Source organism: Rana temporaria, chromosome 9 (assembly GCF_905171775.1).
Source record: "Rana temporaria chromosome 9, aRanTem1.1, whole genome shotgun sequence".
In the NCBI taxonomy this organism is placed as follows: Eukaryota; Metazoa; Chordata; class Amphibia; order Anura; family Ranidae; genus Rana; species Rana temporaria.
In genome coordinates this window covers 83738398-83754980 of record NC_053497.1, presented here as the reverse complement: position 1 = coordinate 83754980, position 16583 = coordinate 83738398, and the positions used below count along the sequence as shown (strand labels likewise).

Here is a 16583-nt window from a genome sequence, read left to right as displayed (position 1 = left end):
TTGCGCGGTCATGCTACACTGTACCCAAACAAAATTGGCGTCCCTTTTTCCCCACAAATAGAGCTTTCTTTTGGTGGTATTTGATCACCTCTGCAATTTTTTTTTTTTTTTGCGCAACTAAAAAAAGACTGACAATTTTGAAAAAAAAATACGTTTTTATTTTTTTCTGTAAATTTTTTTGTAAGTAAGTACGTTTTCTCTTTCAATTACGGGCACTGATATGGCGGCACTGATGGGCACCGATGAGATGGCACTGATGGACATCGATGAGGTAGTACTGATGGGCACAGATGAGGTGGCACTGATTGGCGGCGCTGGTATGCGGCACTGATGGGCACTCATGGTCGGCACTGATGGGCACTCATGGTCGGCACTGATGGGCACTCATGGTCGGCACTGGGCACTCATGGTCGGCACTGATGTGCACTCATGGGCGGCACTGATGTGCACTCATGGGTGGCACTGGGCATGGATGGGCACTGTGGGGTGGCACTGATGGACACTGTGGGGTGGCACTGATGGACACTGTGGGGTGGCACTGATGGACACTGTGGGGTGGCACTGATGGACACTGTGGGGTGGCACTGATGGACACTGTGGGGTGGCACTGATGGACACTGTGGGGTGGCACTGATGGACACTGTGGGGTGGCACTGATGGACACTGTGGGTTGGCACTGATGGACACTGTGGGTTGGCACTGATGGACACTGTGGGTTGGCACTGATGGACACTGTGGGTTGGCACTGATGGACACTGTGGGTTGGCACTGATGGACACTGTGGGTTGGCACTGATGGACACTGTGGGTTGGCACTGATGGACACTGTGGGTTGGCACTGATGGACACTGTGGGGCGGCACTGATGGACACTGTGGGGCGGCACTGATGGACACTGTGGGGCGGCACTGATGGACACTGTGGGGCGGCACTGATTTACCCATGTTGCCAGTCAGTGCCCATTTGTGGGCGCTGATTGTCATCTTTTTTTTTTTTTTTGTCCCCTTTTTTTTGGGTTTGCCCTTCCCTGGTGGTCCAGGGTGGGCTTCCCTGGTGGTCCAGGGTGGCGATCCGAGGGGGGGCTGCGCTGTTAAACAATCAGCGCGAACCCCCCCTGTCAGGAGAGCCACCGATCGGCTCTCCTCTACTCGCGTCTGTCAGACGCGAGGTGAAGAAGTGCCATCAACGGCTCTTCCTGTTTACATCGTGATCAGCCGTGGTTAGACACGGCTAATCACGTGGTAAAGAGTCTCTGCCGGAGGCTCTTTACCGAGATCGGAGATGCAGGGTGTCAGGATGCATGAAATCCTGCAGGACGTCCATGGACGTCCAGTCAGGATTTCAAAACCACTTCCTGGACGTAAATCGGCTATAGGCCGGGCGGGAAGTAGTTAACCACTTTAGCCCCGGACTATTTGTCAGCCTAAAGATCAGAGGGGTTTTTACAATTTGGCACTGCGCTGCGTTAACTGGGGTGGGGTGTCTACTTTCCAAAATGGGGTCATTTGGGGGGGGGGTTTGTGCCATCTGGGCATTCCATTGCCTCCGAAACTGTGATAGGCAGTGAGGAGTGAAATCAAAAATGTACACCCTTAGAAAGCCTGAGGGCAGTGCTTGGTTTTTAGGGTCCCGTACGCGGCTAGGCTCCCAAAAAGTCTCACACATGTGGTATCCTCGTACTCAGGAGAAGTAACAGAATGTATTATGGGGTGTAATTCCACATATGCCCATGGCATGTTTGAGCAATATATCATTTAGTGACAACTTTGTGCAAAAAATAAATAATAATTCTCTTCAGAGACCCTGTGTTAGTGTGCCTAGGACTGTGTGGTGCTGTATCCTACGCTAAAACCCAACTAGTGTGTGGTAGCGTTTGAAACATTCACCGATGCAGAGACCAGGTTGGTCAGGACAGGAGGGACAATAAAAGCGGGTGTCACGCCTAAATCCGAGTTTGCTGCAGACACGACATCTTTTTTGGCGGTTTCTTTGGGTAGGGGTACCAGGGAGGACAAAAGGAAAATGCCTCTCATACAGCTGGCTCACTGCATTTGCGTTGGGAAGGTGGGGCACAGCACCGTCTGGAAACAGAAGGGCTCTGACGATCTCTTCCTGGAATTTAAGAAAGGATCCAGTCCGTCCTAAAGCTCTGTATAGCACATGAGCGTTCAGCAAAGCCAATTGAAACAAATATACAGACACTTTTTTGTACCAGCGTCTGGCCTTACGGGCAATTGGGTACGGCACCAACAACTGGTCATTGAGGTCCACCCCTCCCATGTTAAGGTTGTACTTGTGGATACAGAGAGGTTTCTCCACAAAACCAGTCAAACGAAGAACGAACACATTCCGTGAATCCCTCCACTTCACTGCTAACAAGTTATTACACTGCAAGCAGGCTCTCTCCCCCCGACCTAAGACAGGATTCTACAAGCCGTTGCGGGAAGCCCCAGCGATTAGGTCGCACAGTGCCACATGCGCCAATTCCACAATCAAAAAGGTGACTAAAAAGTGGCACACTTGTGTAATAATTGTCCACGTACAAGTGGTACCCCTTTCCGAATAAGGGTGAGACCAATTCCCACACTATCTTACCAGCGCTCCCTATGTAATCTGGGCAGTTGTCCGGCTCTACGTGACTGTCTATTCCCACGTAAACCATAAAACTAGATGTATAGCCTGTTGCCCTGTCACAGAGCTTATACACCTTGACCCCGTATCTGGCACGCTTGCTGGGAAGGTACTGCTTGATAGACAAGCGGCCAGAAAACTTAATCAGGGACTCATCAACACAGACAACTTGATCGGGAGTATACAAGGCTGCAAAACGTTGGTTGAAGTGGTTTATGAGGGGCCGAATTTTGTAGACACGATCATATCCAGGGTCTCCCCGAGGACGACCGAGTTCATTGTCATTGAAATGCATGCACCGCAAAATCTGCTCGTATCGTGCCCTGGCCATGGAGGCAGAGAACACGGGCATATGGTGAATTGGGTGAGTGGACCAATATGACCGCAACTCACTTTTAGTAATGCCAATGAGGAGGGATAGGCACAGGAAGGTTTTAAATTCAGAAACCGTAATTGGTTTCCAATCTCTGGCAAGGGTCAGCTGGGGATTAGCGGCGATGTATTGACCAGCATACAAATTGCTTTGGTCCACAATAGATCTATTGAAATGTTCGGTGAAAAACAGCGAATAAAAATCAAGTGACGTAAAATCAACTTTCCACCTGAATTACGGGTTGGCCAGTGAATGGGGGAAGCACGGGTGCTGCAGAAGTGGTTCGTACCCAATCAGGATTGGCGAATGCAGCAGGAAGGGCACTATGGGCATGTCGGGCCTGTCTTTGTCGTCTTCTTGGTGGCAGCGGGACACTACTTGTGCTTGCCAGCTTAAACTGCACTTATGGGACTTGCCACGTCACTACGTGATACTGCAGTGCTGGATGTACGACCAGGGTGTACTAGGCCGCTGGAGCTTGCCAGTTCACCAGAAGGAATAGCGGCGCTAGTACTTCTCTGCGCCATACGAGAGCCCTGCGGTTCTTGCACCTCAACGACAGCAGAAGATCGGGGTCTGGTACGCCTGACCCTAGCAGGGACCACAACTCCGTCGTCAGAGCTATCTGTCAGGGAGCCACTGTTGTCTATAGGATCAAATTCTGCCAGAATCTGACAGATGAGTGACCTCCTCTTCACTATCTGTCATGCTCAGAAACGTGTAGGCCTCTTCTAGTGTACTAGTGTACCTTTGATTTGCCATTTTGGGCTCTAAATTTAAGGGGTACACTAGTAAGATTCAAAGGTAAAAAAGCACCTGACTGTCAGCGATTGAGTCAAACGCTACCAAAAAACTGTTAGCGATCACAGAGATCAGGCCTGACTCTGCGAACACTGCAGTTATTTGTTTTGTGACAGTGAGTGATCGATCGATACTGCACTTGGGTGGGCTGGGCGAAGGGGCTAAACGCAGGTGCTAGCAAGTATCTGGGCTGATCCCGCTAACAATGCGTTTTTGGGAACCCCAAACTGCAGTCCCCTGATCAGATCAGGTATCGATCCGTTCAGATACTATACCACTAAGGGAGGCGTATGGTGCGTGCGTGGGTGTTGGCGCTACTGGCACTAAAATCTGACTGTCTGAGGTGATGCAGACCCTATCTGGCGCTAAAATCAATCTTTGATCACCCGTCGGGCGATCAGGGGGTTAAACCTTTATTGGGAAAAATATGGCAGGTGCATTGACGCTATAAAAAATTAACTAGCTAAACTGCGTCACCCGTGACACTTCTACTGTGATCACTGGTGACAGGGGGTAACTAAGGGGTTAAACCTTTATTGGGGGGGGGCTTGGGGGGGTCCCTAGACCTAACACTTATTTTAGTCACTAATGACACAAGTACCGTGATCAAAAAAAATCTGATTGCTGTACTGGGTGACAGTCAGTGAAGGGGTTAATTGGGGGGGGTGAGGGGGTGAATTGTGTGCCTACGTGACCTGGTGTCAGTGTAGTGTTGTGCAACTCACTTTTAGATGTTCTCTCCTCTCGGTCTGGAACAAAAAGACAGACACGAGGTAGAGAACATCACTTCCCCTGTCAATGTTTACAGTTACAGAGACAGGGGAAGAAAACCATTGGCCAGGAGTGATCACCAGATCCAGGCCGTGCGCATCACATAATATAATGTGATTTTGCGCAGGGGAGCCGACCTGCCGCCATAAAACTGCGGCGGCCGCTCGGCAAGTGGTTAAAGTACCGACGTATATGGACATGAGCGGGTCCTTAAGTGGTTAAAAGGTCATAAGGCATAAAACTCAACTCAAGGGATGCTGATTTAACACATCAAGCGAATGAATGATGGCTCAGTGTGCATCGCAAATGACCTCAAAGTCTACAGTTGTACTCCACCATAGAGGAACAGAAGAAAGGAAATCTAGTGCTCTCTGTATTGACAGTTTATTGCGGTAAAAAACATATAAATCGACTCGCATGCTAAGGCACTCTAACCGCGAGTGCTAGCTAATAAGACGTGTAGCATATCCATGCAAGGGTAAACAGATCAGCTGTGATCGCGGGTGACGTCCTACGTGGCTCCTCCCTCCCCCGTACGCGTTACATCCTATGGGCGGGACTTCTCCAGCGTGGGGAAGTCTTCCTAATTTTATGTTTTCAATGTCCAATCCGATGTATACATGTTGTAAAATGTTTGCGATTTGTATGTGAAATACAAAACAAAACCTCATGAATGTTTAAAAAAAAATTATCAAAATGTATTGTACATAAAAATGAATGTGTTCTGGTATTAAAATCCTTTAACATGGGGGGGGGGGGGGGAATAATATATATCTCTATCTCTCTATATCTAATTATTATTATTATTCTTTTAGCTCTGTAATTGCATCAAAAAGTAGTCATATTGTACAACACTCCACCCATGATGTGGATACCAGCATACAGGAATCCTTGTTTTCTGAAGGTAATTTGTCATCATTTTAGTTGGCTCATTTTATTGCTCACCCCAGCACTGTGAAGAATAGTGAGTAGGATTAAAGTTTTAGTGTTTTATTGGATGTTCAATTTGTTTATAATGGGATGTGCAATTATTACCTTTTTTATATTGTAGAATAGTTCTACCTGTGATTAACTGTAGCGGTTTAAAGGCATTAATTGTATCAACTGTGTGTTTATAGCTTTCTTCATGCAATGCATGTTAAGTAATAACAGATTAAATGTGCAACAGTAATAGGAACAGCTACTGTGCAACCAGAGACCATGTATAAGTATTGGGTATAAATGGGTTATATACACATTATATTGAATAAAACATTGTGTAAAAACGTAAATAAATGAGTGATGAACTTGGTGAGTCCACCAATGTGAAAAAAAAAAAAAAAATGTAAAGTCCACAATTGGAAACCTAAGTATTTGATTAGTCCTACCAGATGAATAATATCCTTATGACATCAATGAGAAGATAGGTTAGAAGAATGAGTATGGCAGATGGCCACCACCAGCAATGAGAAGGCTTTATTGGACTCATAAGCATACGCCCAATGAGTCTTCAAAGTTTATGGTGAAATAACACTGATGGATTGGAACATCCACGTCAGCAACGTCTGGCATGAATGGGAGATAATCACACCATCCTTTAGATGGTTCAAAGTAATAATGCCCCAATATGGTGCGTGATCTCAAAACTGGGTGGATCAAATCTTCCCCATGTACTCACAAGATGTGACCACTTCTGTTTGATATAAAAAGTATTTATTTAAAAGTTAAGAACGCTCACATTTGAGTAGATAAAAAGCGCTTGTCGGAGTGACTGAAGATATTGCAATGGCATCGGCGATTCAAGGCTTACCAAATAGCCAGTGACTGCCCTTCGCAGGGGGGTCAAACAGACTTAGAAGATTAATGATCCTCGCAGAAATGTTGTAGAATTCTCCGTCCAGTGGTCAATCCAGGGACTCAAACCGGCACTTTCCAAACTAGGAAGGAATCCACAGGTACTTCCAAGAAGGGGTGTGTAAACATCCGATGTAATGGGGTTAATGGTGCCCAAAAGAAAAATAGACTTCCCATAGTGTAGGCGTTCAAAAAAGATTTAATTTAAAATAAATACAAAAAAATACATCCACTCAGTAGCAAAGTATGAGATAAAATTATTCCTTGCAAGGATAAAAAGGAGGACTCCGTGGTGTGTCAGCCTGCCAATGCAGATCACGCATGCGCAGTACGTGTGCGTGACGCCCTACGATCGTTTCGTCACAACTGACGTCATCAGGGGCATGCAACTGCACATGCAATATTTAGTCACCAGAGACGCCGATCGGGTGTTGAACCTTAGACCCAAAACTTATTAGTTTAGAGACAGATGGAGACTAACGACATCTTGTGGACAAGATGGCATATTACTGGGTCAATAGCTAAGAGAACATAGATCACTTCTCCTCAGACTATGTTTAAATGGAACACTGCCATCTTGTAGATAAAGCATATAATTGCTAGTTAAAAATAGGCCAACAGTCTATCACATGTACCTTAGAGCTGTATTTGATCTGCCAACACTAACATCATATGAATAAATAGAACAATTAATATAGAGACCATACAATGAGTTACATAGTCTCACGCATTCCCTAGGGGGTAAAAATGAATTGCTACAAAAAAAAAATGAAATTAAGAAATTAATCTAAAATGCACATATGTGCATGAGTGGGACATCAACCGTTATTCATAAAACAGTTGATGTCCCACTCCACGTTCAAGCCCCCTGGGACATGGCAACCAAGCTTATGAATCCAGTTGGTTTCAGATCTGGAAATAGTTCTTTTGGCATTGCCACCGAGCCAGTGGGGCACATATTTTTCCAGGGCCATAAATACCATGCCACTAGGATCTCTTTTATGTTTGAGATCAGAATGTTCATCTTGAATACGGCAAGACCCAGGATGGTTTACTAGTTGGAAACCTATATCGGGCAAGAATGGGACAATATTCCTCTCCAAAAATTCCAGCAACTGGTCTTGGTTCTTAGATGTTTACAACGTGATGTTATAAAGACGGATGCTACCCTCCTGTGTGTTTTGTTTATTTTTTTGTCAATAAATTATGGTTTGAGGTTTGCAAGTCCTTGCATTGTGTTTTTTATTTTTTATTTTTTTTTATTTTAGATTTTTGCATAGCATCCAAACTTTTTGGGAATTGGGGTTGTATGTGTACATGTGAGATGGGGACATGGGGTTATAAAACTGCTATAAAAATGTATTGAGTTACCGACAACACTATATAAATATCTGTAAAAAAATATATACAGTAGGATTAACTCCAAAGTTAAAGTGGATGTAAACCCCAAAAAAATGTTTTTTTGTTTTTGATGTCACAATGTAGAGTATAAGATTCCCTATCATCTGTGCCCAGTCTTGCCACACAGAGTTAATCCAGCGCTGAGCAATCCTCTTTTAATGTTCTGTTAATTTTCACTGAATTCCAGATAAAAACTTGCCAAATTATAAAGTCCGTTTCTCTGTTCTTGCTTTGTGTTACAGGTTATTTACATATCCTGGTAATATACAATGAACTTTGGATCACCTCATATTATGATAAACATAACATAACATATGATAAACATGTCCAAGCTCTAGATATGTAAATAACCTGTAACACAAAGCAAGAACAGAGAAACGGACTTTATAATTTGGCAAGTTTTTATCTGGAATTCAGTGAAAATTAACAGAACATTAAAAGAGGATTACTCCGCGCTGGATTAACTCTGTGTGGCAAGACTGGGCACAGATGATAGGGAATCTTATACTCTACATTGTGACATCAAAAACAAAAAAAAACAATTTTTGGGGTTTACATCCACTTTAACTTGACTTTTAACCCTGAAAATAAACTCTGAACTCTAAAAGGTACCCCAAAAACCCTTTCTTAAAGAACAGTAGTGCTATAGCCTCTCCTGAATACATATGTACAGTAGTATTAATAAGTGCATCAGCACTTAGTTTTCCATTTAATACCCCTTGAAAGTCCTATAAATAACCGTTGACACAACCCGTTAAGTCCACCTAATGTAGCTTCCAGTGATGAGTGGCAACGATGCTGCACAACTCCTGAATTCTTGGCAGCATTGCCACTCACATGCCAGCTGTGCTTACTTGCAGTACAAGGAGATAAATAAATGTTGCAGGGGGCATGGCTATAGATATTCTAAATACTGTTTCACAAGCCTGTATCATGTCAGCACCTGGCCAAACCTAGTATTTCTCACTGCTTTCTGGATTGCCAGCACTAACTCTGTTGTTTAAAATCTCCCACTGTGAGCTGAAGTGTCTGACTGGGGTGGAATGTGACACTTGAAGGAGGATTTGGCTTCATCTGGGATGGTACTTTTTTGTTTACTTTATAAGGCGTGTGCATCACATCATTTAAATGTGTCTGTCATACAGGAGCCTTTTAGGGTGTACTTTAAACCTTTACTTAACGCAGCATGAATCCATTGAAATCCATGTCATCCAATAAAAAAGTAGCTGGCTGTTTTGTGCCTGGATCGGCACCACTGACCTGATTTCTACATTAAAAACGCCTGTGTTGCACCACAACGCAAATGAACACACCTGTGGTGTGCTTCATCTGGACAAATGGTGCTAGTGGTTTTTTTTTTTTTTTGGTCAAGTGTGGTGCATTGGCTGCTTCTTTAACCACTTCCCTACAGCAGGATGTCATATGACATCCTGGACTTTAGGGGGACTATCTGAATGATGCCTGCAGCTACAGGCATCATTGAGATCCTCCTTTTCAGCCGGCGATTCAGCACACCATAAGAACGATCATAGCGGCAGTTCCGCCGATTGATCGTTCTTATAGGTGGCAGAAGGGAAAGTCCCCCCTCCTGCCACCATCCAGTGCTTCTCCGGGCTCTCCTGCTCCATCGGGGGCCCGGAGAACGAATCGGCTGGCGCCGGATGACGAGGATCGAGATTTTAGGTGACCAGATGGTCACCAGTTTTCTGTATGACCATCGGAGGCCCGGGGCACAACATTATGACGTCACGCCCGGGTACCCAGAAGTAAACAAAGCCGCAATTGTGGCTGTCTGCATGAGATCGTGAATTTTTATTTATTTTTTCCCCGATTTTTCCAGCCTGGAGGAGAGATGGGGTCTTCTTGACCCTGCATCTCTCCATAAAAAGGGCCTGTCACAATAGATTCCTATTACAAGGGATGTTCACATTCCTTGTAATAGGAATAAAAGTGATCAAAAAAAAAAAAAAGAGTTAAATAAAAAATGAAGTAAAGTAAAATATTATAATAAAAAAAATGTAAAATGCCCCTGTCCCCAGTAGCTTGCGCTCGTAAGCAAACGCACACGCAAGTCCCGCCCACATATGTAAACGCCGTTCAAACCACACATGTGAGGTATCGCCGCGTGTGCAACAATTCTAGCACTAGACATCCTCTGTAACTCTAAACTGGTAATCTGTACAAAATTTTAAAGCGTCGCCTATGGAGATTTTTAAGTACTGAAGTTTGGTGCCATTCCACGAGTGTGCGAAATTTTAAAGCTTGACAAGTTGGGTATCTATTTACTCGGCGTAACATCTTTCACATTTTCTAAAAAATATATGTGTTATCAGAGGAAAAACTTAATAAAACATTAACAGCGCTTTCAAGTCACTGGCGTGACTTATGAGTTCAAAAGAATCTCATAACCTTAAATGAGATGATAAAAAAGCTCTCAGGGTCAAAACATTTGTTTGGCGGCTCCTATCAGTCTCTTTATATAAACAGCTCAGTCAAAGAACCAAACTGTATGTGTGATGAAGTGTCCATTCACATATTGCTGCCAAAGCAGAAATTGTAGATAAAAACTTCTCCAAGCACTACAGGACTGTGTGCTTCACACTGCTATCCTCCCCCTATAGGTAATGTACTCACCACATATTAGGTGAAAGACAGCATAAAAAATCCTGGATCTCAGCTTGTTTCCTCAAAGCTCTGGATGGATGTCAGCTGTGATGGGATCCTGGTGTGGAATCACTCTTGCTACAATTTATCTCTCTGCAGTTGTAAAGAGGTGTTTCCTTGGAACATTGGTGCAGCACAACGGTCATGCAGGGAGAAAAAGGGAGACTGGATAGTGTAAAACCCTTTTATTGTTAATAATAAACCCCTGCTGCCCACATATGCTTACACGCTTTAAAATCATAAAAGGCTTGTCACTCAAAACTATGGTATCAGCTCACGCAGGGAGGATGTTCACAAATCTCTATCCCCTGTTTTGTAAGTCCCGGGTAAATACCAGCCTCTTTTTTGCTTTCTTGCTTTCTTGCACCGAGGCTGGTATTTACCCGGGACTTACAAAACAGGGGATAGAGATTTGTGAACATCCTCCCTGCGTGAGCTGATACCATAGTTTTGAGTGACAAGCCTTTTATGATTTTAAAGCGTGTAAGCATATGTGGGCAGCTGGGGTTTATTATTAACAATAAAAGGGTTTTACACTATCCAGTCTCCCTTTTTCTCCCTGCATGACCGTTGTGCTGCACCAATGTTCCAAGGAAACACCTCTTTACAACTGCAGAGAGATAAATTGTAGCAAGAGTGATTCCACACCAGGATCCCATCACAGCTGACATCCATCCAGAGCTTTGAGGAAACAAGCTGAGATCCAGGATTTTTTATGCTGTCTTTCACCTAATATGTGGTGAGTACATTACCTATAGGGGGAGGATAGCAGTGTGAAGCACACAGTCCTGTAGTGCTTGGAGAAGTTTTTATCTACAATTTCTGCTTTGGCAGCAATATGTGAATGGACACTTCATCACACATACAGTTTGGTTCTTTGACTGAGCTGTTTATATAAAGAGACTGATAGGAGCCGCCAAACAAATGTTTTGACCCTGAGAGCTTTTTTATCATCTCATTTAAGGTTATGAGATTCTTTTGAACTCATAAGTCACGCCAGTGACTTGAAAGCGCTGTTAATGTTTTATTAAGTTTTTCCTCTGATAACACATATATTTTTTAGTAATTGTTGATTTTATAATAGCCGCTATATACCTTATAAACATCGTTACATTTTTGATTATACCATTGAGCGCTGGGATTAGAGTAATTTTAGGATTATATCTGATATTTTTGTAATCTTTCACATTTTACAAAAAAATTGGGCTAGCCTTACTGTTTTTTGTTTTCTTAATTCATGAAAGGCATTTGAAAAATGTATTGCGCAAATACTGTGTGAGATAAAAAGTTGCAATGACCGCCACTTTATTCCCTAGGGCACAGGTGTCGCACACAAGACCCGCGGGCCGAATCCGGCCCTCGAGGCCATTTCATGTGGACCTCGCACCACCTGCAGCTGTAGGAGAGCCCCCCCCCCATCCTCTGGTCCTCCTCCAGACCCTTGCTTTCTGCTTTCAAGCAATGCATCCAGCTTCTTCCCAGCAGCAGCATAAGGAAAGAGGGGGTGCACTGTGATGTAAGAGAGTGGGAGACTCGACTTCTGATGGTGGGGTGGCTCTTGACATCTAATGTAAAGGGAAGGGAGATTCACTGGACATCTAATCTTACAGATAAAACTGACCATTTTAAGTGCAATCATAATGCTGATGCGGCCCACGATGACATCGAGTTTGACACCCCTGCCCCTAGGGTAGGGAAGTGGTTAAATGCATTTATCAGATGCTCATTTTAGTGTTTGCTACAGGTTGATTTCATTGCTGATTTATTTATTTTTTCTCAAATAGCCAAGTATATTGCAGTGTATTCTTTTTTTTTTTTTTTTTTTTATTCCTAAGGAAAGGTCTACTAAGTGGCTAGGGACAGCATAATGCTCTATTTATTTAGACAGAAACCACACAAAGCTGTAATATCCATCTGGTATGGAGTTGACTATAGCAGTATAATGCCATCCCTTTGTTAGATTTTGTGATTGTATGATAAGCGACTGGCAGGATATGCTTTTACATAATGCCTTTTAATACAAGTGCAAATACTACCTTTTATGTTTATTGAAAATGATGTAAATGTGCAACCTTTGTTTACGCAGTAGACAAAGAAACCCAAAGCAATGTTGTGGAGAGTGAAAAGAGTGACAGAACATGGTCTCCTGGAAGATCCTGGCAAAGTGCTCTCTGGTCCGAGGTCAAACACAGCCTTACAGATCGCTTACATTATAGCACAGTATTTCCGGAAAGCCTACCTCGAATGTTTGACTACAACCACAGGGAGTTCCTCATGCAGCAGTACAATCTCCATCCAGCTAAACTTGTGAAGCCGTTGTGTACCTCAAATCTGAAAATTCAAGATTTCCCAAGTGCCAGTGGGCCTGGCCATTATGAAGTCACCATACTGGGTAAAGTATAGACTCCTAAAATAAGATTTTCTTACAAGTGTTCGGTCATTTTCACATTCGCAGTAAATAGTTTATTCACTTAGATGGTTAGAGTAAATCTTTTGAGTTTTTTGGAGCCCATGTATGCAATGGGTCAGCATGACAAGTCAGGCAGATAGTATTTGCAGAACGCAAATTCTACAAATGCATCGTCCATGTTTCTCTTGGCAAAGGTTTCCTTTTACAGTGACTTCTTCATGAGAGAAGCGCTGCCATTATATCGGGACACTGGTGGACATCGAGTCCACGGTCACGGCGTGTGGCGGGATTTTCAAAGCAACGTACAGGTATGTTGCTTTGCCCACACGAGCCATTCTGCCAACCTATATGTTCGTGAAGCGGTCAGCAAGTGGTTAAAAAATGCCTGTGTGTTTGTGTTTTTTTTTTTTTTTTTTTTAACACTTAAGGACCGCCTAACGCCGATATACGTCGGCAGAATGGCGCGGCTGGGCAGAGGTACGTTGCCCTTTAAGATCCCAGCCATGGGTCACGCGCACACCGCCGCTGGCGTGCTCGCGACCCGGTCTGAAAGCTCCATGGACCCGATCGCCGCCGGTGTCCCGCGATGGGGGGGTCACAGGAGCTGAAGAACAGGGAGAGGTGAGTGTAACCTTCCCCGTTCTCTGTGACTCATCACTGATCGTCTGTTCCCTGTTATAGGGAAAGACGATCAGTGATGCCACACGTCCAGCCACGCCTCTCTTCAGTAAGAATCCCTCCCTTAGTGCACACTTAGCGCCCCTAGTGGTTAACCCCTTCACTGCCATTGTCATTTTCACAGTAATCGGTGCATTTTTATAGCACTTTTCGTTGTAAAAATTACAATGGTCCCAAAAATGTGTCAAGTGTCTGTGTCTGCCATAATGTCGCAGTCATGAAAAAAATCGCTGGTCGCCACCATTACTAGTAAAAAAAAAAAAAAAATGCCATAAAACTATCCCCTATTTTGTAAACGCTATAACTTTTGCACAAACCAATCAAACGCTTATTGCGTGTTTTTTTTCTTTTTCTCAAATGTTTATTGCAATGCATTGAGAAGTGAAAAAAGGTATCTCCTAGGGCAAGAGGAGTCGCCTCCTAGGTGGCGGGGACAGTGGGACAGGAAGTCTGACTATAAAAAGAGGTTACGCCCCCCCCCCCCCCACCTCTAAAAAATGACATGTCAAATATTGCATGTCAGGGGGCAAGGAGTGCTTAAAGCGGAAGTTCCACTGGGTGGAACTCCGCTTTAAGGGAGTGAGGTTATTTTTAATTCAAAGCAGTTCCGGTAAATGTTTTGTTTAAAGTCAGCAGCTACAAAAAAAGTGTATCTTCTGACTTTAAATAAAGACACTCACCTGTCCCACAATCCAGCGACGTGGCCACCCGAACACTCCATGCTCTCCCCTGCCTGTCCACGGCGCTGGCAATTCTACTGTGGGAATCCGGCTGTGACAGCTTCCACCTTCACAGCCGGGTGCGCATGTCTCACTGAGCTGTCCTGCATAGCCGGGCAATGTTCTGGGACCTGTGATGTGTCCCAGAAGATTGCTTTGAGGAAGGGCCACCTAGGCAGCCCAAGCGGAAGTGGAAGCGCATCCGCAATTGTGATGCATCGCGGAATCGAATTGAATCGTTGACCAGAAAATCGCAATCGAATTGTGAGCCCAGTGAAGATGCGCACCCCTAATGGACACGCACCTTGTCATTTTGATATTTGTTTGTTGTGGTAATTGTAATTCTCATAATAATCTTAGATAAAATGTTTATGGAATAAAATGGTGCCACCGTGCTGCGCAAACAATTTTCAATGATTCTCCAATCCGCCAATAATGTGCTTACCACACAGGACAACTCGCCAGATTTTCATGACCACCCACTACAGGTAAGTTATGTTACAGTATAATAAGACTGCTATTTGTTCTACCCTTCATCCTCTGTGTTGTTCAGCCAGCAATCCTCTCACCAGCATCGCCCTTTAGGGTTACATAAAAGAGCAAAGGGGGCCGACGTAGTGTAAAACCTTCAACGTTTATTGCATTAAAAACACATAATGCTCCTACTCTTATTTAACAGTGCTATACCTCGCACCAAGGGGTATAAGCGATATAGGTACTTTAAAGTTCACTGCAGTGCAATCCTCTATTCGTCACATTTATGTTTAAGCTGCATTACCACTCTCACCGACACCTTGGAGAAACTAGGAAGGAGTCGGCGAGAGTGGTAATGCAACTTACATGTGACGAATAGAGGATTGCACTGCAGTGGATTTTAAAGTATCTATATTGCTTCTACCCTTCAGTGCAAGCTATAGCACAGTTTAATGTGAGTAGGAGCATTGTGTGTATTTTAATGCAATAAATGTTGAAGGCTTTGCACTACGTTGGCCCCCTTTGCTCTTTTATGTAATGTCCCATTGGCCATGCTGGTGAGATGATTGCTGGGCTGCACAACAGAGGGGGAAGGCCAGAACAATTGGGAGTCCTATTATAACAACATGCTTTACATGACTTACCTGCAGTGGGTGGTCATGGAAATCTGGCGAGTTCTCCTGTGTGGCAAAGGTAGTGGAGCAAGTTATTGACGGATTGGAAAAGCGTTGAAAATAGTTTGCACTGCACGGTGAAACATTTCAAAGAAGTTTTGCATATCGTTTTGTCCAAATTTTGAAGATGGATTATGAACTATTTTCACAGCGCTACAGCACTTTTAGTATATGCATAGCACTGTGACACGTTTGTTTAAAGCGGGGGTTCACTCTAAAAAAACTTTTTTTTTTTTTCTAGCATGCCATCAAGCATACTAGCGCGATCTACAGTACACCTTTCTTTTATTTTTTGGCGCTGTACTTAGTTTACTGCCGTAGTGAAGTTTCAGACTCCCCGCGGGGAATGGGCGTTCCCATGCAGAGGGAAGATGATTGACGGCCGGCTATGGCGCGTCACGCTCCCCGAAGATGGCCGAAATAGGACTTGCCTCTTCACGGCGCCTGCGCAGTCAGCTCCGATGTCTGTGCGCAGGCACCGTATAGCACCGTGAAGAGGCAAGTCCTATTTCGGCTATCTTCGGGGAGCGTGACGCGCCATAGCCTGCCGTCAATCATCTTCCCTCTGCATAGGAACGCCCATTCCCCGCGGGGAGTCTGAAACGTCACTACGGCAGTAAACTGTAAGTACGGCGCCAAAAAATAAAAGAAAGGTGTACTGTAGATCGCGCTAGTATGCTTGATGGCATGCTAGAAATTTGTTTTTAGGGTGAAACACCGCTTTAAGTATTTTTTGAGGACTGGTTGGACACTTTTTATGGACTTTTTTGCATAGCACTTTAATCTTTTGCACTGATAAATATAAATGAAATGCACGTTTGCTTTTTAAACATTGATGTCACAGGTCAGCTGTGTCTATATGTGTATTTTTGTGTGTATATGTATGTGCATACACACTCACTCACAAAAGTGAGTACACCCCTCCACATTTTTGTAATTTTTATTATATCTTTTTATGTGACAACACTGAAGAAATGACACATTGCTACAATGTAAGTAGTGAGTGTAGAGCTCATATAACAGTTTAAATTTGCTGTCCTCTCAAATTTAACTCAACACACAGCGATTAATGTCTAAACCGCTGCCAACAAAAGTGAGTACACCCCTGAGTGAAAATGTCCAAATTGGTTTGAGTTATTTTGAGGGGACAGCAATT

General features: G+C 43.9%; 1 protein-coding gene across 1 annotated transcript in view; it reads left to right on the top strand.

Moving 5' to 3' along the window:
- The window catches only part of RADX (RPA1 related single stranded DNA binding protein, X-linked), a 98321-nt gene that overhangs the window by 67989 nt on the left and 13749 nt on the right, over window positions 1–16583 (top strand). Inside the window, 2 exon segments of the mRNA XM_040323822.1 lie at window positions 5390–5478; window positions 12559–12864. Of these exon segments, the coding sequence (XP_040179756.1) occupies window positions 5390–5478; window positions 12559–12864 (395 nt within the window).